Below are 25,280 nucleotides of genomic sequence, written 5' to 3' on the forward strand. Positions count from 1 at the left end.
GGTGTTTGGTGAGAGAAACAGCCTGGTGTTTACTGGCCTGGTGTAAGGGAGATAAACAGTTGTACTGACCTGGTGTTAGGGAGATAAACAGTTGTACTGACCTGGTGTTAGGGAGATAAACAGTTGTACTGACCTGATGTTCAGGTGAGACGGAGATTAATAATTGTACTGACCTTGTGGTGAGGTAAATTTGTTGTAGAAGTCCTCGTAATACATGTTACCAGGTTGGTTGGTGCTGAGGTGACGTGCCTGGATACGAATGGCCGTATCGCTGCCATCATTCTGCATCAGTATCTCAGAACCATGGATACGAAATGCGATCACTGAAACCTGAAAAATTGCTTTCAGTTAATTTTCAGTTCATCAATATAATAAATAAACATGATTTCTGATGGAATGTAATGATATTTTGTAGCTGTACATTTATTTTTGGGACTTCCTGGCTATCAACTTAAAGAGAATTAATTGATGATGATGATGATGATGATGATGATGATGATGATGATGATGATGATGATGATGATGATGATGATGATGATCATGATTCATTCCTTCACTTACCAATTCTCTGCCTTTGGTTGCGGCTGAACTCTCAGCATAAAGACTGGACACGTCGTCCAGTAGATCTGTATCAGTGGATGAGCCTGTCTCTGATACTCCTATATTGGGGTGATGAAACGCAGGCATCTCAGCTTCCTCTAAATTTAACATTTCAGAGTCCAAGTCATCATCAGACAAGTCAGTTTTAATACTCATGGAATCAATATCCTCCATTTCTTCGTTGGAGTCCATTTTTGCCTTAATTTTGTCAGTGAGACCTGTAATACCAGACAGTGCAGACGAAAATGACTTCTTTACTTGATCGGCTGCCTTGTTTGCGGATTTCTTCATTTGCTGCGAGCCTGACCCACGAGATCCAAGACTGGAGTCATAGCCAGATGAAGAATCGTGGTGTGGGTTGGCGAGCCCTTGACTGGAGTGAGATATGGGCGCGGATACAAACATTCCAGGGTTTGAGAGATCTTCCTCTCCTGACCCTCCCGCGTGGCACTGGATCCTGGAATCACTGAGGGACTTCGAGATGGCTGTGTGGGAGGAACACTGTGACCCGGAATCCACATTATTATCGTTGATTCTGCTATCCTCATCTTAAATATCAATAATAAATAATGATCATACACAACATTTATATAACACATGATATATCAATGAAATTACCCTTTTGCACTTTACATTATGTTACACTCAATTAGATGATAAACAATGTATATTGAACCATAAGTAACATAGGTCATTATTAATTTCAACGCCTAAGCTAGGATTTAAACCCGTGATCTCTTGTTTACTCAGCTTACTTTCAACAGACCATGTAGAAGGAAACCTACTATTACAAAAGATATTTTGTAACTAATATTTCATCAGGGTAACTCAAATACAATTTTACCAGGGTAACACATGCATCATTTTACTAGGGTGACACATATATAACTTAATCTGGACAACCCATATATAATTCTACCAGAGTGACACAAATATAATTTTACCAGGGTAACACGTATAAAATTTTGCCAGGACAATACATAATCTTACCAGGGTGACACATAATTCTATCAGAGTGGCAAATAAATTACTTTATCTGGACAACACATATATGATTTAACCAGGGTAACACATAGATAATTTTACCAGGGTGACAAATACATAATTTTACCAAGGTGACACATATATAATTTTACCAAGGTGACAAATACATAATCTTACCAAGGTGACACATATATAATTTTACCAAGGTAACAAATACATAATTTTACCAAGGTGACACATATATAATTTAACTAGGGTAACACATGTATGATTTTACTAGTTGACCAAAATTTAAAAAGTTACATGCTGATGATAAAAACTAAAGACCAATTCCATATATACTCTGCAGACCTAAATCCATAAATATAACAGCAAGATCATTCTGGTTGATTCATTTACTAGAAGTTTCATAGATTGTCCCCGTAATTTTTGTTTATGCTACAGATGTATGCATGAATTTTCAATGTCTTACAGATTTTAATACAATACCTATAATATATTTATACTATCATAGATATCTCCCCCATACTTAATATTCATCAGCAACACTAATAGAACCCTTTCTTGTATGTCTTACAGCTTGACTTATCTCTGTCAAAGGCTGATGTTCTATAACAAAATCGAGGCCGAGTGAACAGTGAGATATTATGTTAACGTCGTCTTAAAATTGAGACAAATAGGACTCAAACATATACAAATAACAAATTCTATTCCTCATACAAAATTTTGTCTAAATTGCATCAAAAACCCTCTCATTTAGTTTGTTTTCTAATTTGTCAATTTGATTAGATTACCTCCCTTTACAATTCTTCGGAAGAGATTCAATTGAATTTGGCATCATTTCGATAATGACATCACTTAAAACCAAAAGGAAAAAGAAAAAAAAATTATTGGGTAAGGGTACCAGACAGATCAGATTAATAAGAAAAATCAAGCACTGAGTGACATGTGAGATTTCCCTGTCTTGTGTACAAGAAAGATTAATTGCCCTCTAATTACAGCTCAAACACTTTTACATACCTTCTGTTACATGGCCAATGTCAATGTCAATTTGTGGAGAAATTTCTTCTTTTAAACCTTCCTCCTCGATCAGATCTCCATCCCGTAGACTAGCCCCTGAAGGACTAGTTGGTATGTTGTGTGTAAAGGGAAGCAACTCAGCCACATAGGGGCACACCATAACAAACTCAATGTCTGGAACTACAAGTGGCACAGAAAACGTGGTGGGTACAGTAGATGTCCCCAGAAAATATTCTATATCCGCTGTCAGTTGAGTTTGGAAGTCTGTAAAAGATTCTAAAAGTCTCATAAGAAAAAGAAACTGGGAGTGACTCATTTGGGCCTTCACTGGACCACCAACCTTTGCAACAAGGTTGTAAGTGGCCAGCTGTAAACTCTGGCCTTTATCTTCACTTTTTGAAGATTTCATTGTTTTATCACATGAGGAAGGTAATTCCTCGGGACTGGTGTCATAGGACTCACTGTCTGTTGAATAATATTCTTTGAGTAGTCTTCGTGAGGGTCTGTCTCTGTGTGGTGATGCGGGGCTACCTTGGTCCGTGTCAAAGGTCAGGGAATTGGAGTCGGCATTGCTACTCCCTCGTCTGCTATTTCCACTGATTCCCAAAACATCAAGTTGATTATTTTGCTTAAGTTTTGTTTCTGCTTCATCCATCACTAACGGCATACAGAACCAGAGAGTCACTGGTACAGATTCAACGAAAGGTATCGGACGAGACTTAGAGACTGGCACTCCCACGAACTCCAGCCAAGCCTGATCTGCACACACACTCCACACATCAAAGCTAGCATTACGCTTCAGTGTGTTGGTTTTCAGGAGTTTGGCAATAACCTCTGGCCCTACCTGTGACTCCATGCCCTGGGGTAATTGACCAGCTACTAACTCTTTGGCATAGCGTTGCATATAAGCATTGTCTCGTCCACTAGCAAAGGTACTGAAGTGAGGGGGAAGGCTTGTAAGAGGGTTATTGTTGTTTGGGTATTGTGAGGAAGTAAACAGATGCCCTTCTGTATAGTGGCGTAACACCTCTGCCAAGTCTGCCCGCCCTGTCTGTTCCTCCACGTGGGTATTAGTGACACAGAGTTTGGACACTTGCAGTTGGACTCCCTCTGGCCGATCAGGCTGGTTTTCCACCTTCCTTTCTGCTGACACAATCACCTACGACATAAAAATTTCACAGAATTATTTGTCTTACCTAAATGACTCTAAAGCTTAACAAGTGACCCAAATGGCCTGCATCGCTCACCTGGTATTCAATATTCACCAAATATAGATCAGTGTTAATATCATAAATATACTGAAATGTACACCATTGGCAATTAAAGTGGGCACATCCAATCAATTTTAACCAATTACCATAACAAACAGCTTCAATTACTCAGCTCTAAACAGTGGCAATTATCACCTAGATTATAGGTAAAGTCATTCTTTTGTTCTAGAAATTTGTTGGGCTTTGACCTAGAAACACATTTCAACCAAATATTCTGCTTCTCTGATTTTTAGTTTACCAAAAGAAGTCTTTTACAGGTTTCAACAAATTTGATCCTTTTGACCCTGAATAAAGGTTGAGATAATTTCTTTTCGTAAAAACACAATTTGATTAGAAAGCCATCAGGTAGAAGTCTACAGGCACAGCAAGGAAAGAAAGCTATAGACAGAGGTTGTGGCCTATGTAAGCATTTTGCAGTACAAATGTACTTACCCTTGGCATAAGAGCTTCAATCTTGATGTCAATGTGTTGTTTTGGTGTGTCATCTAACATCTCAGGTGTCTGAAAATCACAACAACAATAACAAATAGATCATCAACACATTACTATAAATAATAAACAGATTAATGTAAACAACAGGTCCATAGGGCCTTTATCATTCACCTGGTTTAGTTTGCTGAATGATTGATTTAAACTAAATATTAGGTCAAGTTCTTCTGCCCAAGGGGGTTAGATGCATAATTTATACAAAACTAAGTTCACTTCAACCAAGGATGCTTCAGATCAAATCTTGACAAAATTAAATCCTTCCATCAAAAGAACGATTTTTAAGAATTTGCTCTATTTCCACTATTGTTCATATAAAATTGATCCCCTTCACCCAAGGATGCCTCAGAACCAATTTGGACAGAATACAGGCATTCCTACATAAATAAAAATATTTTAAAGAATTTGCCCCATTTCACCTATTTGACCAGGTTCGTCCTATCTCTAAATCAAATTTTCGTAAAATAATAAAGAGGATTAAGATAAATCATCAATAGGATTAACAAAAATCATAAACAGGATTAACATAAATCATAAAAGGATTAACATGAATGATAAATAGGATTAACAGAAATCATCAGCAAATTAACATAAGTCATCAACAGGATTAACATAATCATAAACAGGATTAACATAATCATAAACAGGATTAACATAAATCATAAAAGGATTAACATGAATGATAAATAGGATTAACAGAAATCATCAACAGGATTAACATAATCATAAACAGGATTAACATAAATCATAAAAGGATTAACATGAATGATAAATAGGATTAACAGAAATCATCAGCAAATTAACATAAGTCATCAACAGGATTAACATAATCATAAACAGGATTAACATAATCATAAACAGGATTAACATAAATCATAAAAGGATTAACATGAATGATAAATAGGATTAACAGAAATCATCAACAGGATTAACATAATCATAAACAGGATTAACATAAATCATAAAAGGATTAACATGAATGATAAATAGGATTAACAGAAATCATCAACAGGATTAACATAATCATAAACAGGATTAACATAAATCATAAAAGGATTAACATGAATGATAAATAGGATTAACAGAAATCATCAGCAAATTAACATAAGTCATCAACAGGATTAACATAATCATAAACAGGATTAACATAAGACATGAACTTACCACTGACTGAGAAAGGTTCAGCATGAAGAAATTCACCCACAAAAGTGTCAGGTAGTCAAGATTGAGACGTATTGGGTTTACAAGCATGTACAGATTAGCATGGGGCACTGAAACAAAGACAACATTGGTTTTACATACAATAGAGTTAAAGGAGTTTCAAATGAAGTCAAAATCTGAAAATATGCTTCAAAGCTTTCAGGACTAAGAAAATATGAAGCACAATATCTTTAATGACATCAACCTCAGGCTCCATTTTGTTATGTGCATACATGTTATTCATCATCTAAAAGATTTTACGTCCACCATTATGGCCATTCAAGGGTAAGGCAATACAGCTCTGACCGACAGGGGAACTAACTCTTGCAGTATTGGTTAGTGCAGGGTACTAATACAGAACATGTTTTTATATTTACTACTATCACAATAACGGAAAATAACAGTATAAAAATTCATAAAATAATGGTAATCCTGTCTCATATTTTATTACTGGCTTTATATACAACGATAGTGGAAATTAACGTGTTTTTATATTGTTAGTTTGCGGCTAAATCGTGCATCACACATTAGTTAGATCTGATGGAACAATTGATTACTTAGTGTTTATAAGCAGGACAGATCATTCTGTGTTTAATTACGTGGTCATCCTTAGGAAATTATTTTTGATAGTTGTATGTTCGAGACAGACTTATCTGAAAAAATGAATTCTGGGCTGTTCTCAAAATACACCTGACCATATATTTACTGCGAAATATATTAGGGTGACAACATAATGAAACATCTGTATACACAAGGTGTCAAATTAGAAGAGATATCTGGAAATTCAAGGTGTCGGATATAACAGTATATCTTAATATTTTAAGTGTCAAACAAGAATGGATATCTGAATATTTCTGGTGTCAAACAAGAATGGATATCTGAATATTTCTGGTGTCAAACAAGAATGGATATCTGAATATTTCTGGTGTCAAACAAGAAAGGATATCTGAATATTTCTGGTGTCAAACAAGAAAGGATATCTGAATATTTCTGGTGTCAAACAAGAATGGATATCTGAATATTTCTGGTGTCAAACAAGAATGGATATCTGAATATTTCTGGTGTCAAACAAGAAAGGATATCTGGTTATTCCAGGTGTCTGGTTAAAATGGATATCTGGGTGTAAATCAGTAAAGGTATCAGGAAAACTCTGGATTCTCAAGTTGTCATATTAGAAGGGATATCTAGATATTTTTGATGTCAGATTAGAAGTTATATCTAGAAATTCCAGGCATCCGATAAGAAGGTTGATCTGGATTTTTCAGGTGTAAAACCAGAATAGATATCTAGATATTGCAAGTGTCAGATTAGTAGGGATATCTGAATACCTTAGGTTTCAGATTAGGAGGAATATTCAAGATATCAAATTAGAAGAAATAACTGGATATCTCGATGCTTGAAATATCATGTAAGAAAGGATATCTAGATAGTGTTAAAGTTATTTTCAAGGGATTCCAATTTTCACAATTTTCACAATTTTCAGGATTCCAATTTTCACAATTTTCAGGAAAATATTGATACACTGGAAATGAATTATGTTCCAGTTAAAATAATATCTGTGAAATAGACATCCTTTTCCCATTGAAATATTGATAAAACCGCACCCTTTCACAGAAACCATGATTCCATTGTGCAAATTTGATATTAGACCTTCATCATGATAATTAAAGAATGGATTTCTCATGTTAATAACAGAGCATTTAATGGATTGTACCATAAACAAATATAATCAAGGGTTGAATTATGTTGAAATTGATGAATGATGACAATTAGTCTAAAATACTGCATTTCCTATATTGACAAAAAAATCCCAAATTTGATATCACAGAGAACTTGGTTAATTCATAACAGAACTGTAATAGAAAGTCAACACTTAATTATGAGAAACTGTTTGTCACGCCTTCCCACAGATAGGTTGTCCTGTAACGTAACGAAAGTCGAAGTCTGACTTGATGCGTGTTGAAGGCATTTAAAATTTCTTTCCCTTACATGAAGCTCAAGAGTATTAGATAATACCGGAGAGTGGGAAAATTAACATGGATGTCACAGCCAATCTTCCCAAACTGTCAGCTACAGGAAAGATGCATTAGATGTCTACAGAACTACATATTTTTCAAATCACGCAACACTTCTACTACTCAGCTTAGCTTGTCAATACAAGCTCTTTATTTCAGAATAAGACAGCTCATTTGTATACTTCATTACTTTTGAGAATTAACTTTTACGGATTTCATATTAATGATCTACAAATCAGCAGAAATATCCTCCCCAGGGAGATATGTGGCTAGATGCACTTCTAAATTGATAAGTTTTGTCATCTGTTAGCATGGAAACTATGGAAGATCAGGGAATTCAGCACAAAATTGAATATCAGAATAGATTATAGGACCTTGAAAGAGTTAATTATACAGAATCACACAAAGTCAAGGAAAGCCCGAGAGACAATGTTTTAACTTTCAGTATAAGAATTAATGCAATTAAACTCATCAAGATCAAAAACTATAAACTTGATAAGTATGTTTATCAAATTAGACAAAATTGAAATCTGAAGCCTTAGTAATGAACAAGAGAATGAAAACAGAATTTATATAATGAAAGTATGTGAAGGCTAGAGTTCCTTAGTCATGAATATTGGTCAACAGTCCTAAGGTCAAGAGAATTCCCGGACTGACCATAATTGTTAAGGCTGTGGGCCAATAGACCTTAGGTCCAGAGAATTCCCAAGCTGACTGTGTCAAGTAAAGCTGTCGGCCAATAGATCTCAGGCTATGAGAATTCCCAGGTTGACTGTGCCAGGTAAAAACTGTCGGCCAATAGACCTTAGGTCCAGAGAATTCCCAGACTAACCATGTCAAGAGATACTACAGACCAATGGGGTGATTGGGATAGAAGAGGAAGATAAAGAAAGGGATGAGGACAGGGGGGGGGGGGGGGAGAGGGGGTTAGTGAGTAAACAATTGTAGCGTGATGGTAATGGGCTATTAGGGAGGAGGATGAGGGAGGGAGATAAAGAGACAGACAAAGTAGGGAAGGAAGAAGTGGGATAAAAAGACAAAATAGGGAAGGAAGAAGTGGGATAGAAAGACACAGTAGAAAAGGAAGAAGGCAATAGACAGACAAAGCAGAGAAGGAGGAAGGGGATAGACAGACAAAGTAGAAAAGGAGAAAGGTGATAGACTGACAAAGCAGAGTAGGAGGAAGGGGATAGACAGACAAAGTAGAAAAGGAGGAAGGTGATAGACAGACAAAGCAGAGTAGGAGGAAGGGGATAGACAGACAAAGTAGAAAAGGAGAAAGGTGATAGACAAAGTAGAAAAGGAGAAAGGTGATAGACAGACAAAGTAGAAAAGGAGGAAGGTGATAGACAGACAAAGTAGAAAAGGAGGAAGGTGATAGACAGACAAAGCAGAGAATGAGGAAGGGGATAGACAGACGAAGTAGAAAAGGAGGAAGGGGATAGACAGACAAACAAAGTAGAAAAGGAGAAAGGGGATAGACAGACAAATTAGGTAACGAAATGAAGTTAAGCAGACACACTGAACTAGGAGGAAGTTTATCACTACAAAGTTAAAATGTTGTCAGTTAAATATCTGTCCCAGAGCTGTTAATGAGACCACACTATTGATATTAATACTGGTACACAAACCTGTTCCATAGAAATTGGACCTCGATCTGCTGACCTGTCCTAATAAAACACAAACCAATCTATACTTCAGTTTTTATCCTGTTATATTTATAAATCAATTCATCAATCAGTGATCAGGGGGCCACGACTAACAACCTACTGTAGAGGAACACAATCAGTGATCAGGGGGCCACGACTAACAACCTACTGTAGAGGAACACAATCAGTGATCTGGGGACCATGGGCAACCTACTGTAGAGGGACACAATCAGTGATCTGGGGACGATGGACAACCTACTGTAGAGGGACACAATCAGTGATCTGGGGACGATGGGCAACCAACTGTAGAGGGACACAATCAGTGATCTGGGGATGATGGACAACCTACTGTAGAGGGACACAATCAGTGATCTGGGGACAACTGACAACATACTGTAGAGGGACACAATCAGTGATCTGGGGATGATTGACACTTTACTATACAGGTGATTTGGTGTTAAATGCTCTGTATATTTATATTTACAGAACCCAGGGGTATGTTGTATGTGTGCTCATTAATAAATACTGCTATCAGTGTCATGCCAACCAGAAACATTGTTTCAATAAAAAACACATTTTCATCTAGAAAAGTGCCAACAATCTGTTCATTTATCACCTACATTACAAATTCAGAGCATCAGAAATATTGTGGTCAAACATATAATGTTAGGGAATCAAAATTGGTCTGATTTCAGTATAATGCCATTTACCACACAGTCTAACATGGAAAACTTTCAGTAAAAGAAAGACGTTTACAAACCAAAATCTAGGAATAAAGGTAAGTTAAAATGTGAAATACAGAGACAAATCTTGAACAAGCGTACTGTAAAATAATGGTTGAAAGTTTAACATTATGGCATACAATGGCAGATCTGAGTTTATTTGTATCTTTATCAACCAGGTCATTCTGGGTAAGATTATGTGGTTTACCACCAAATCCTAGTGATATTTGTTACATACACCGTATCATTCTTTAATATGAGAAATATTTCATAGTCAATGTGATTTAAATTATTCATTAAGAACATTGTTGATGTCAATCAGTTTCAGAACCGCTATATAATGAAATCTGAAAAGTCTTTGTTGAAATGTTCTTTGGAAACTTGTCTTGTCAACTATTGGTCATGACATCATCAGGATGCTACCAGAGTCTTTCTTTTGTTTAAGAAGTGATTGTTTCAAATATTGCTGCGATGATGGCCATCTTGAATGTTGCAAAGATCAGAATTTGAGTACGGCCATCTGTAGACCACAATAGAACTATTTAGTTAAAATTCTATGATAGAATGTCTTTCTGTTCAGACGACATAATAACAGCCTGGTGGCCAAGAATTACATATGTGATCATACCCACTTGCAGATGTCTTGTTAAGATCAGACTTTCTGTGCAGGAGAAGTAGTTTTAACAATGTCTGGTGGCTGTGCATTGTGTGGATGTGATTTTTTTAACACAACTATGGGTAAGAACAACTGCCCTGCTCACATAGAGTGGAGGCCCTGTCTCAGGGTAGCACGTAGGATAGGTTGTAGCACAAGAGATTTTTTACAGAAAATCAGAAAATGGAGCTTATGACATAAGATTTCTATTCTTCAAACACTGGAGCTGATGATGTTTCTTCATGTTTAGTCATCTTTAAAAATTAATACTAATAAAAAAATAATAATAACCAGCATTACTGCAAAATCATAAATTTTTGTGAAAGATTTTTTTCCTGTTGAATTTAAGTACTGTAAATCCATAAATTTATTTGTCCATGAAATGATGAACAGATAAACGTTAACATGATAAGAGAACTAGTGGATTTGTTGGGAAGAATTAATATGAAATCTAGTGCCAATAAAAATATATTTTTTGCAAACCACAAATTTGAGTCCCACAAAAATATATGGTTTCTCAGTATATAACACAGTAGTTGTTTACACGTCCTTAGAAAAGAATATTCATGAAACGATCCATCAATAACCTACGTAAAGAAGATAATGACAGGACCATCTAGTCTACAGTTCTCAGATACTAACATCAATCACCTATACATTAGCAGGGTCAGATCACTAACATTCTCTGTTTCATGCCCATGTTGTTTTAAACACTTCATGTGACAGATGTAGTCAGCTCCTTAGCAGACACAAATCTACATATAGGTCGCATCATGGGTCACTCATTCAAAAATTTACATATATGTTGAATGACATAGGTCAGTCCTTCCAATCTATTCAAGAATGCCTGTTTTGCTTCCAACACAAATACAGGTCAGCCATTTATGTGGTTCTGTTCAAAGATACATCACATTCAAGACACCACTCCATGGTCTTGGCAAGGAAAAAACTTACTGTACAAAGTGGAAATTGGCTGGTCTTTGTGAAATTTTTCTTTATAAAGAAAGGATTTTGTTTAATAAAGTTTCTTTTGAATGAAAGATATGTAATAAAGAATATCTTAAACTTACTGAATCATCATTTTTCTAAAATATTTATCTAACTTTGGTTTTGGTAATGATATCACACTCACATTCATGTAAGACCCTATTTTTAGTAAACATACAGAGGATCTTGAATGAGTTTCCATTTCATAGGAAAAATTCATGACAAATTTCATAAATTTCATACAGCATGGGAAAAAAATGTTAGAATCTGTTTATTGCATTACTAATAAATACTTTTTCCAATTATTTTAGAACACCATGATCTGATTTGACTGATATAAGTTGTGAATTGACAATATTTTCATTTTATGTCTTGTTCTTTGCTGACGTCACGATGCACATGACGACATGGAGTTATGACATCATAGTTAAAATAACCTTTAGAAAAGAACCTTCAACCGATCAACAAAGCTCTGCTACATATTACAACAAAAGTTGTCATATCTAAAGTTTATACAATGGGTGTTACTTCACAGACGATTGCTATATAAACACAACTTTATTTATTTTACAACAACTGCAAAACAAGCTTATATCAATCACTGTTGTTGACTGTGATAGAAGCGTGCGAGAGGTTTTACAGTGGGAGGAAACCGGAGTACCCAGGGGAAAAACCCATATGGTCAGTAGGTAACCATATACCTCTTCCTGTGTGTACTGGGAATTATAACCCAGATGTCTAGGTGAAAGGTGAATGTGTTACCACTGTGAATAGTAAACATGTGATATTTTACAATGATCATCTCTTGTCATGGTAATTCCCTGTGACTATTTTTAGACTAGGTTATATTATCAAATTGTGATGATAATCGCTCTGGTATTTGCCAATTTCAGGTTAATGTCACATTTTGTTGAAACCTGTAGGTGACCTCTTAGCCAATCACAGAAGAGGGATTTTATCAGTCATGTTAAAAAAGCTATTGTGACATCACATTTAGATAATAAAATGATGTCATAATCTCAAAGACTGCCTTGTGCTGTAACACTGTAAACCTTAAATATAGCACAAAAATGACTTTAAATTTGGCATTTAAATATTTGTTTGAATGTTTGATCATTTTATTAGATGGATCTTACAAAATTTGTTTTCAATTGATTTTAGATTTCTGAAACTTGACATAAGTTTTCATTTAAACTTGCTAAAAACTTCCTAAAATGAAAAAAACTTATTTCCTAAATCATATATCACATTGAAACACATGTAAGATCTATATATATCACGAAGTCTCTGTGTCGAGATACTGAAATCAATTGCAGATTTAAAACACTCCCTGTCAATCAAGATTTCAGAGATGTTGACATAAAGTCAGGATGTTATTGGTATACATCATAATGATGTGCACTTTAAGACACAAACACAGTAGAAATAAACATCGCTTCATTAATACTGATACATAAGACACAAACGAAGTAGAAATCAACATCGCCTCATTAATACTGATACATAAAGCTATGACATTTTTTCTATAAACTCAACATCACTTGCTTTTGTTTGAAGTTCCTGGTTTGTTTGTGTGAACATCCTACCAAACTTAGATTTCCAAGGATTAATCAAGCTGCATCCATATTCATGATCACATAAGCAAGTCTATAGATTTTTCTACCCTTTATTAAATCACATATTTCAATTAAGTAAATTACCTTATGAATACAACCAAACCTACATCCATAATTGGATTAGGACAATACTCTATATTTTCCATTACATTTTGGGCGTTGGTACGAAAGCTTCATTAAGTCTCGTATGTGGCCATGCATACCTTAGACAAAGTCGTATCCTTGTACGGAGCATATACAGAACCTCTTTTCATCTTTGCCAACAAACATCATAACAAACTCCCATTGCCTAGACACTTAGTATCAATGTGAAGCAGTGCTACAAGGTGACAAGAAACATGAATTTTGATTGGCCAAGAGGTCGTGAAACATCCCTTGTGATTGGATATATAATTATAACTTTAATATAATTGACAATAATCAAATGAAAACAAGGGAATCCCTACTATTGAGAAATTAAAAGAATTGGTCAAATTTGTTCTAGACGTATTTCCTCAACTATTTCTTCTGTATGAACATGTAAACAATTACTCTCAGCGCTGATGATATCTGTTTTTTTTTCCAGATCACACAAATTTGACTGATTTATTTTTGCGAATAATTGGACACGAATGAGTTCTGAAAACTTCAAACCAAAGTCAGAAGACAATTGATATCAGAGGATACAAACTGTGTTCCCTGTGTGTCCTTTTCCTCTCCGTGGGCCAGTGAATTAAGATGTCTTCATGATGAAATGGATTAAGATAATATCATGATGGGATGGATTAAGATGAAAATTTGAAATTTAATGAGATTTATTTAAATGACTTGTAATGCGATGGGTTAAGATGTGTTCATGATGCAATGGATTAAGATGTGTTCATGATGCAATGGATTAAGATGTGTTCATGATGTGATGGATTAAGATGTGTTCATGATGCGATGGATTAAGATGTGTTCATGATGCAATGGATTAAGATGTGTTCATGATGCAATGGATTAAGATGTGTTCATGATGTGATGGATTAAGATGTGTTCGTGATTATCATGATGTGATGGATTCCAATAATCTTATGATGAGACAGAAGATAATATTGTGACATGATGAATTAAGACTATTCCATGACATGATGGAATAACATAATGTGATTTATTGAGATGAAATAGTATAATACTGACAACAGAATAGCAGTCTCTAACAGGCAACAACATCAAGGTACCTGGTAGAGGAAAAAATCCTAATCCCATTTACCTGCATTAAGATTAACAAGGGAAAACAGCATCAAGATGTTAAGATTAATCAACCTAGTAACCTTAAACCAAGACACATGATAATACTTTCCATGGTTGTGATATATTTGTCTGACCTTTGAAAGTTGACATTAAGAAAGAAATCTGTGCAGTTTTACTCGATTTGTGATATAATCAGTGTGAGATTTTATTATACCTTCTGTGCGTAGATAGTGCATTATAAAAATCACCCTGCAATACATAAACGTAATTGGACAATAACAGCTACAAGGACCAATGACTGCTGCTAACATCACAGGATTGGAGTACGTTTCCGTGGAAACCAAACTTCTCCATAATGTCATAGCAACAACAATAGCTTGTCTCGGTTGCATCACAAACATCAGCACCATCTTGGCCATCATAAAGACACGCTTGCACCGAGAAGCGGCCATGTTATTGGTGTTGAATCTGATTGTTCTGAATCTGATTCCATGTGTGTTTACACTGCCTTACATCTCCTACCTATCGTTTACCCATTCCATGGTGTCCGAACCTGTAGATAACACCGTCTGTAAAATCATGGGTTTCCTCACATATTGTATTGTTGGAACGGAGGTGATTGGCCTCATTTTAGTTTCGATGAATCGATACATACTTGTGGTTCACTTTGACAAGTACGAACAAATATACAAACGTAGATGCAACCTAGCAATAATGCTTGTCATGTCCTGGAGTATCTACCCTGTTATCCTAATATTCCCTGCCTTGGAGGTATGGGGCGAGTTTAAGTATGACCCTTACAGGTTTTTCTGTCACCCCTTCAATAAGGATTCGTTTGGCAGCTTCCTGATCCTGTTTACTGGAGGTGTGAGTCTGCCATTGCTGACCGTCTGCTACATCGGCATGATCTACAAAGTCTGGACCAGCAGGTTTAAAGTGAACGCTAGTCGTAGCAATCAGCAATCTATTGAAATGTCCACTACTATCCGGCGTTATAAGCAAGAGCTACATTTGGTCATCTCAGTCATTCTGATATTGACAACATTTGCAATGCTGTACATACCTTTCCTTGTCATTTCCTTCCTGTCTAAAGAGGATTCCATTGCTGAAATAATCAGCCTCTACATAGCATGGACACATTGTGTCGTAAATGCTCTTGTATACAGCTTAAGAAACACCCACATACTGAAAGTATACTGCTGTAGAAATTAACATTATTTCTATACAATACCAGGACTCTCACATACTGAAATTCTACTGCTGTAGGACCAGTAATATTTAGTCTATATACGCCCCAGGAACTCTAACATACTGAAATTTTACTGCTGTAGGACCAGTAATATTTAGATTATACACGCCCCAGGAACTTTAACATACTGAAATTCTACTGCTGTAGGACTAGTAATATTTGGTCTATATATGCCCCAGGAACTCTCACAAACTGAAATTCTACTGCTGTAGGACTAGTAATATTTGGTCTATATATGCCCCAGGAACTCTCACAAACTGAAATTCTACTGCTGTAGGACTAGTAATATTTGGTCTATATACGCCCCAGGAACTCTCACAAACTGAAATTCTACTGCTGTAGGACTAGTAATATTTCGCCTATATACGCCCCAGGAACTCTCACAAACTGAAATTTTACTGCTGTAGGACTAGTAATATTTAGATTATACACGCCCCAGTAACTCTCACATACTGAAATTTTACTGCTGTAGGACCAGTAATATTTAGATTATACACGCCCCAGGAACTTTAACATACTGAAATTTAGTCTATATACGCCCCAGGAACTCTAACATACTGAAATTCTACTGCTGTAGGACTAGTAATATTTAGTCTATATACGCCCCAGGAACTCTCACATACTGAAATTCTACTGCTGTAGGACTAGTAATATTTGGTCTATATACGCCCCAGGAACTCTCACATACTGAAATTCTGCAAATTTCGCAAAGTAATAAATTATTGAGAACAACCATACTTATGATGTCTTTTGAATTTTATTGAGAAGCTCTCTATTGGTTGTGGTTTTGAGACCTACGTGGAGCTGTCGATAAGTACTTGCCACAGGTCAGTATGTTTTTTTTTTTTTCTCAAGCTTTCCTCAAGCATCCAAACATGGCATAACCTTGAATGGCTGGGCTGTTAGTAAGACATAAAGCCACAGTAAGCCAAACATCATCTTTAAACTCTCTGTCACCCCCTAACCCCTTAGTATAAGAATAGTAATGTCACAGAGGTGAACCATCTCATAATAACATATAAGGTGACACCAAGTGTTTCACAAGGATATCTTGTCAAACTGCAAACAAAATATTTTATCAGCAGAGACTTTTTTATTTTAAGATGTCTAAGCCTGTACTCTCAGTAAGATTATGGTTTCATGCACTGCTATCTTGAATAGATCTGTCACAAGATTTATTAACATCAATTGAAGAGCAAAATTATAATTTTTGCAGTTTTATATTAGTTTCCAAGGCTGAGGTGGTAATATGTCTCCTCTTTGACAAAATCGGATGTTTCCGGCAATGATGTGACCGAAAGCCATTACTAGATGTGATAAATGAGACAGATTTTCCTGCCCTGCCTTCGTCTCCAATCCATCTACATTCTATAACACAACACCACACCAGTGTGTCTACTTCCACAGGTACAGCCGCCAAGTGAAAGTAATATCTGATTGGTTCTTCCCTCACCGCCCAAACCCTGACAACCACTTGCTGGATCCCTTGGGACTCGCACCTTTGTCAATTTCTCATTTAGTAAATAGTAACTACATTGGAATATGGTTTATTGATTGAATTGACAGCATTCTAAACAGCTGTGGGTATAGTTATATATTGATGGATCATTACAAAACAAAGCATTAGAACTGTGGTCATTTTCCATACTGTTTTCACACAAAACATCAACACATTATGTCAATAACACCATCTGTAATGAATCTTCGTCACGAGTACGCCACATGATCTCAGGTGCAGTCCATGCGCCAATCTCTGTGAGAATGACCATCATTAGCCGGTCTGTCTGTCTATTGTGATTAGCTGTCATTGTGAGAGAGTGAAAATATCTCCAGGAATTCTGAAGGCATTCAGGGACATTATTGGTAATTGGAGCAGAAGATCATACTGACCGAAACACATCAAGACTGACTGGAATACACTAGGACTGTCCAAGACATGCCAAGACTGACCGGGACACAGGAAAACTGACCGATGAAGACACACCAAAACTATCAAATCAAATTATCTCTTTAAAATACAGACTGGAGCATTTTAGACGGATTAATGGAAAAGTGACATTTTGTTTCGACAATCAAGGATTTATCAGTATGCCCAAAAGATGATGTGATCTAATATGGTACAATGACAGGGAAACCATTCCCGGAAAATCTCAACTGATCTCTGTGATAGCTAACCAAAATAACATTGCGGACAAAGCTATATGCTACAAACCAGAGCTCTCTATTACATTGACAGTATCTGATACAGGAAAAGTCTGGTGACATTTCTTTGTGACAGGCCCTTGGAGGAAGCATCCCAGCATATTGTTATAGGTAAGTTAATAATAAGTTACTTATCATTGAGAGAGAAACTATTAAGTCAGCCTATCAGTTTAACAAACAGTACGTAAAGTATAGGGACTACACACAGTACTAAAAGTAACCATATATCAGGTATAAAAAGAGAAGGTTAATGTGACTTATACATAGTGTTAAATATATACTCTGTCACTCAGCTTATGAACCACACTGTTCAGTTGGTAGAGCTGGTAAATTAATATGCCAGAGATCTGAGTTTGATTCCTGATCTCAACAGGATTGTGCATTTTCCTTGTGCTTTCACAACAATAAGAAATGTTACTTCATGATTAGCTATCAGTAAATGTAACTAACATGATAATACCTACACCTAACACAGAGTACCGTACTACAGGTATGTTTAACTGGGGATTTATCTCTGTACCTAACACAGAGTATTACAGGGAGGTTTAACTGGGGATTTATCTCTGTACCTAACACAGAGTACTACAGGGAGGTTTAACTGGGGATTTATCTCTGTACCTAACACAGAATACTACAGGGAGGTTTAACTGGGGATTTATCTCTGTACCTAACACAGAGTACTACAGGGAGGTTTAACTGGGGATTTATCTCTGTACCTAACACAGAATGCTACAGGTAGGTTCAACTGGGGATTTATCTCTGTACCTAACACAGAGTACTACAGGGAGGTTCAACATGGGATTTATCTCTGTACCTAACACAGAGTATTGAAGGGAGGTTTAACTGGGGATTTATCTCTGTACCTAACACAGAGTACTACAGGGAGGTTTAACTGGGGATTTATCTCTGTACCTAACACAGAGTACTACAGGGAGGTTTAACTGGGGATTTATCTCTGTACCTAACACAGAGTATTACAGGGAGGTTTAACTGGGGATTTATCTCTGTACCTAACACAGAATACTACAGGTAGGTTCAATATGGGATTTATCTCTGAACCTAACACAGAGTACTACAGGGAGGTTTAACTGGGGATTTATCTCTGAACCTAACACAGAGTACTACAGGTAGGTTTAACTGGGGATTTATCTCTGTACCTAACACAGAGTACTACAGGGAGGTTTAACTGGGGATTTATCTCTGTACCTAACACAGAATACTACAAGGAGGTTCAACATGGATTTATCTCTGAACCTAACACAGAGTACTACAGGGAGGTTTAACTGGGGATTTATCTCTGTACCTAACACAGAGTACTACAGGGAGGTTTAACTGGGGATTTATCTCTGAACCTAACACAGAATACTACAGGGAGGTTTAACTGGGGATTTATCTCTGTACCTAACACAGAGTACTACAGGGAGGTTTAACTGGGGATTTATCTCTGAACCTAACACAGAGTACTACAGGGAGGTTTAACTGGGGATTTATCTCTGTACCTAACACAGAGTATTACAGGGAGGTTTAACTGGGGATTTATCTCTGAACCTAACACAGAGTACTACAGGGAGGTTTAACTGGGGATTTATCTCTGTACCTAACACAGAGTACTACAGGGAGGTTTAACTGGGGATTTATCTCTGTACCTAACACAGAGTACTACAGGGAGGTTTAACTGGGGATTTATCTCTGTACCTAACATAGAGTATTACAGGGAGGTTTAACTGGGGATTTATCTCTGTACCTAACATAGAATACTACAGAATACTACAGGGACGTTTAACTGGGGATTTATCTCTGTACCTAACACAGAGTATTACAGGGAGGTTTAACTGGGGATTTATCTCTGAACCTAACACAGAACACTACAAGGACGTTTAACTGGGGATTTATCTCTGTACCTAACACAGAATACTACAGGTAGGTTCAACATGGGATTTATCTCTGAACCTAACACAGAATACTACAGGTAGGTTCAACATGGGATTTATCTCTGTACCTAACACAGAATACTACAGGGAGGTTTAACTGGGGATTTATCTCTGTACCTAACACAGAATACTACAGGGAGGTTTAACTGGGGATTTATCTCTGTACCTAACACAGAGTACTACAGGGAGGTTTAACTGGGGATTTATCTCTGTACCTAACACAGAATGCTACAGGTAGGTTCAACTGGGGATTTATCTCTGTACCTAACACAGAGTACTACAGGGAGGTTCAACATGGGATTTATCTCTGTACCTAACACAGAGTATTGAAGGGAGGTTTAACTGGGGATTTATCTCTGTACCTAACACAGAGTACTACAGGGAGGTTTAACTGGGGATTTATCTCTGTACCTAACACAGAGTACTACAGGGAGGTTTAACTGGGGATTTATCTCTGTACCTAACACAGAGTATTACAGGGAGGTTTAACTGGGGATTTATCTCTGTACCTAACACAGAATACTACAGGTAGGTTCAATATGGGATTTATCTCTGAACCTAACACAGAGTACTACAGGGAGGTTTAACTGGGGATTTATCTCTGAACCTAACACAGAGTACTACAGGTAGGTTTAACTGGGGATTTATCTCTGTACCTAACACAGAGTACTACAGGGAGGTTTAACTGGGGATTTATCTCTGTACCTAACACAGAATACTACAAGGAGGTTCAACATGGATTTATCTCTGAACCTAACACAGAGTACTACAGGGAGGTTTAACTGGGGATTTATCTCTGTACCTAACACAGAGTACTACAGGGAGGTTTAACTGGGGATTTATCTCTGAACCTAACACAGAATACTACAGGGACGTTTAACTGGGGATTTATCTCTGTACCTAACACAGAGTACTACAGGGAGGTTTAACTGGGGATTTATCTCTGAACCTAACACAGAGTACTACAGGGAGGTTTAACTGGGGATTTATCTCTGTACCTAACACAGAGTATTGAAGGGAGGTTTAACTGGGGATTTATCTCTGAACCTAACACAGAGTACTACAGGGAGGTTTAACTGGGGATTTATCTCTGTACCTAACACAGAGTACTACAGGGAGGTTTAACTGGGGATTTATCTCTGTACCTAACACAGAGTACTACAGGGAGGTTTAACTGGGGATTTATCTCTGTACCTAACATAGAGTATTACAGGGAGGTTTAACTGGGGATTTATCTCTGTACCTAACATAGAATACTACAGGGAGGTTTAACTGGGGATTTATCTCTGTACCTAACACAGAATACTACAGGTAGGTTTAACTGGGGATTTATCTCTGTACCTAACACAGAACACTACAAGGACGTTTAACTGGGGATTTATCTCTGAACCTAACACAGAACACTACAAGGACGTTTAACTGGGGATTTATCTCTGTACCTAACACAGAATACTACAGGTAGGTTCAACATGGGATTTATCTCTGAACCTAACACAGAATACTACAGGTAGGTTCAACATGGGATTTATCTCTGTACCTAACACAGAATACTACAGGGAGGTTTAACTGGGGATTTATCTCTGAATCTAACACAGAATACTACAGGTAGGTTCAATATGGGATTTATCTCTGAACCTAACACAGAGTACTACAAGGAGGTTCAACATGGGATTTATCTCTGTACCTAACACAGAATACTACAGGTAGGTTCAACATGGGATTTATCTCTGAACCTAACACAGAATACTACAGGTAGGTTCAACATGGGATTTATCTCTGAACCTAACACAGAATACTACAGGTAGGTTCAACATGGGATTTATCTCTGAACCTAACACAGAATACTACAGGGAGGTTCAACATGGTATTTATCTCTGTACCTAACACAGAATACTACAGGTAGGTTCAATATGGGATTTATCTCTTCACCTAACACAGAATACTACAGGTAGGTTCAACATGGGATGTATCTCTGAACTTAACACAGAATACTACAGGTAGGTTCAACATGGGATTTATCTCTGAACCTAACACAGAATACTACAGGGAGGTTCAACATGGTATTTATCTCTGTACCTAACACAGAATACTACAGGTAGGTTCAATATGGGATTTATCTCTACACCTAACACAGAATACTACAGGTAGGTTCAATATGGAATTTATCTCTGAACCTAACACAGAGTACCGTACTGCAGGTAGGTTCAATATGGGATTTATCTCTGAACCTAACACAGAGTACTACAGGTAGGTTCACCTGGAGATTTATCTCTGTACCTAACACAGAGTACTACAGGTAGGTCCAGCTGGGTTCGATTACCTATATATACTCATCTTGTCTGATTTAGGATAAACAAAGGTTTTGTTTAATGCCTGCATGTCATCTTGTGTGGTAGATGATCTAAAAGGATGATAGCTTGTTATGATTGATAATTGTAAGTATTGATGAATGAATGAAACAATGAATTAAATATATTGTAATACCTTCAAAACTTATGAACATTTACCATAATAGAAATACTACACTACTGCACATATCAAATACTATCAACAAGCGTTACTATTCTTTATAGCACTAATTGTCTCTGCATGCACGAGATTCAACACTGCAGAAGGTTCTAATGACCAACCAAAAGGAATGAGATGGAGAGGGTAGGTGACCAGACCTCAACACTGCAGGAGGTTCTAATAACTGACCAGACAGGCAGGATCTGGTGTGTGTGAAGGAGTGTGTAGGGGGGAGGGGGATGGAGTTGGTGGGGGGATAGGTAATGTGATATATGAGTCAGGATTGGAATAGAGAAGTAAAGGAAATGGCTAGAAGATAGGAAGGGAGAGAAAAGGAAGCAGGTCTGTAGATCAGTAGTTAGTACAATTCCACTGATGCTTGATAGAAAATGGATGGTAAAAATACATATCTAATGGCCATCTGTTGCCCTCCTACTGTTTTACTTATTAACCTGGAACAATCACACACTCTCAATCAGTCGTAACGCTGCTCCAGGCTATAAGCAGCACTAATTAATGTGCACAACTGATTTAGTTAGACAAGTGTAATTAATTGTATTTATAATCAGTTTGTGAGGTGGCAGCAATGGTTATATCACTGAGTTGCGCAGATTCTGTTTTTGTGTTTGTAGAGACAGAATAGTAGGGATTCTGTTTATGTGTTTGTAGAGAGAGAGTTGCAGGGATTTCAGCCGAACCACACAGAAGTCTGTCTCTTAGTGAGACCTTCTATCAATGGGACCGATTCACCAGTAAATAGGGTAGGTTTTTGTAGATCATGACAATATTTATTATATACCATAACTGGCTTTTTATCATACTTCATTTATATTTCTGACTTGTATAAGGTCACTACGTAGACTGTATGTACTCAGTATGTACTGCAGATCTATATGTCATCACTATATGTATACTGTATGTATACTGCAGACCTATATGTCATCACTATATGTATACTGTATGTATACTGCAGACCTATATGTCATCACTATATGTATACTGTATGTATACTGCAGACCTATATTTCATCACTGTATGTATACTGTATGTATACTGCAGACCTATATGTCATCACTATATGTATACTGTATGTATACTGCAGACCTATATTTCATCACTGTATGTATACTGTATGTATACTGTATGTATACTGTTTGTATACTGTATGTATACTGCAGACTGTATGTATACTGTATGTATACTGTTTGTATACTGTATGTATACTGCAGACTTTTGTCAATGCTTGCATACTGATGACAATTTCTCTTTCCTAAATAATAAGTAGTTACAGCTAAGAGGATAATTCCTAGATTTGTACAACAGATATTATATCACTATGGTGTGTTACAATTGGTATCCTATATCTCCAAAACACATGGAGCTGCAATGACTTTTATTAACTATTGTAGAATTTTATACCTATAAACACTCTCACTAACAATCATGTTGTTAGAAAATTAGAATATGTGCATTTTCTCAAACAATCAATTATGACTGTTTGGTAATGAAGGCTATCAAGAGACAGCATCAGAAGCCAGAAATCCCTTGATACTGGTGACGAGCACAATAACAAAGGAGCATTTCTCTAGCTGATCAATTAGTAATGATCTGGTCGAGCCATCCAACCACGACGTTTCATGCAGTTATTAGAAAAATGTTCATATGTACCATAATGCTTATTTCCAGATGGTACAATTGAGTCAGTGAACCATGATGTTATAAGTGCAAATTAGTCGTATAGCAATGAGTCGGTGAACCATGACATTACATGCATTAGTTTTATTTCAATTATTTCAATAAATACTGTATTTGTCTATCAACCTACAGCAGGGCACAAAATAAACACATTAATACAATAAATACGATACTTGTCTATCAACCTACAGCAGGGCACAAAATAAACACATAAACACAATAAATACGATACTTGTCTATCAACCTACAGCAGGGCACAAAATAAACGCATAAATACAATAAATATGATACTTGTCTATCAACCTACAGCAGGGCACAAAATAAACGCATAAATACAATAAACGCATAAACACAATAAATACGATAGTTGTCTATCAACCTACAGCAGGGCACAAAATAAACACATAAACACAATAAATACGATAGTTGTCTATCAACCTACAGCAGGGCACAAAATAAACACATAAACACAATAAATACGATAGTTGTCTATCAACCTACAGCAGGGCACAAAATAAACACATAAATACAACTATCAACCTACAGCAGGGCACAAAATAAACGCATAAATACAATAAATATGATACTTGTCTATCAACCTACAGCAGGGCACAAAATAAACGCATAAATACAATAAATACTGTATTTGTCTATCAACCTACAGCAGGGCACAAAATAAACACATAAATACAATAAATACGATACTTGTCTATCAACCTACAGCAGGGCACAAAATAAACACATAAATTACAATAAATACGATACTTGTCTATCAACCTACAGCAGGGCACAAAATAAACACATAAATAAAATAAATATGATACTTGGCTATGAACCTACAGCAGGGCACAAAATAAACACATAAATTACAATAAATACGATACTTGTCTATCAACCTACAGCAGGGCACAAAATAAACACATAAATACAATAAATACGATACTTGTCTATCAACCTACAGCAGGGCACAAAATAAACACATAAATACAATAAATATGATACTTGGCTATGAACCTACAGCAGGGCACAAAATAAACACATAAATACAATAAATACGATACTTGTCTATCAACCTACAGCAGGGCACAAAATAAACACATAAATAAAATAAATATGATACTTGGCTATGAACCTACAGCAGGGCACAAAATAAACACATAAATTACAATAAATACGATACTTGTCTATCAACCTACAGCAGGGCACAAAATAAACACATAAATACAATAAATACGATACTTGTCTATCAACCTACAGCAGGGCACAAAATAAACACAT

At 36.5% G+C, this 25,280-nt stretch overlaps 2 protein-coding genes across 2 annotated transcripts in view; one reads left to right on the forward strand and one right to left on the reverse strand.

The window, feature by feature from the left end:
- Positions 1 to 173: 173 nt before the first annotated feature.
- LOC132558034 (bridge-like lipid transfer protein family member 3B) overlaps positions 174 to 25,280 on the reverse strand; it is a gene marked incomplete at its 3' end in the record, with an annotated part of 71,611 nt that continues 46,504 nt past the window's right edge. The window contains exons 11-15 of the mRNA XM_060222556.1: positions 5,526 to 5,632; positions 4,308 to 4,376; positions 2,605 to 3,763; positions 562 to 1,148; positions 174 to 330 (exon numbers count right to left, since the gene is read on the reverse strand). Coding sequence (XP_060078539.1) covers positions 174 to 330; positions 562 to 1,148; positions 2,605 to 3,763; positions 4,308 to 4,376; positions 5,526 to 5,632 — 2,079 coding nt within the window. The remainder of the gene's footprint in view (positions 331 to 561; positions 1,149 to 2,604; positions 3,764 to 4,307; positions 4,377 to 5,525; positions 5,633 to 25,280) is intronic.
- Positions 14,712 to 15,629, forward strand: LOC132558032 (protein trapped in endoderm-1-like). The gene has a single exon (XM_060222553.1). The coding sequence runs from the start codon at positions 14,712 to 14,714 to the stop codon at positions 15,627 to 15,629; it is 918 nt and encodes a 305-aa protein (XP_060078536.1).

Source organism: Ylistrum balloti, unplaced genomic scaffold (genome assembly GCF_031769215.1).
Source record: "Ylistrum balloti isolate Yb309-2 unplaced genomic scaffold, AGI_CSIRO_Ybal_v1 Utg370746, whole genome shotgun sequence".
NCBI lineage: Eukaryota > Metazoa > Mollusca > Bivalvia > Pectinida > Pectinidae > Ylistrum > Ylistrum balloti.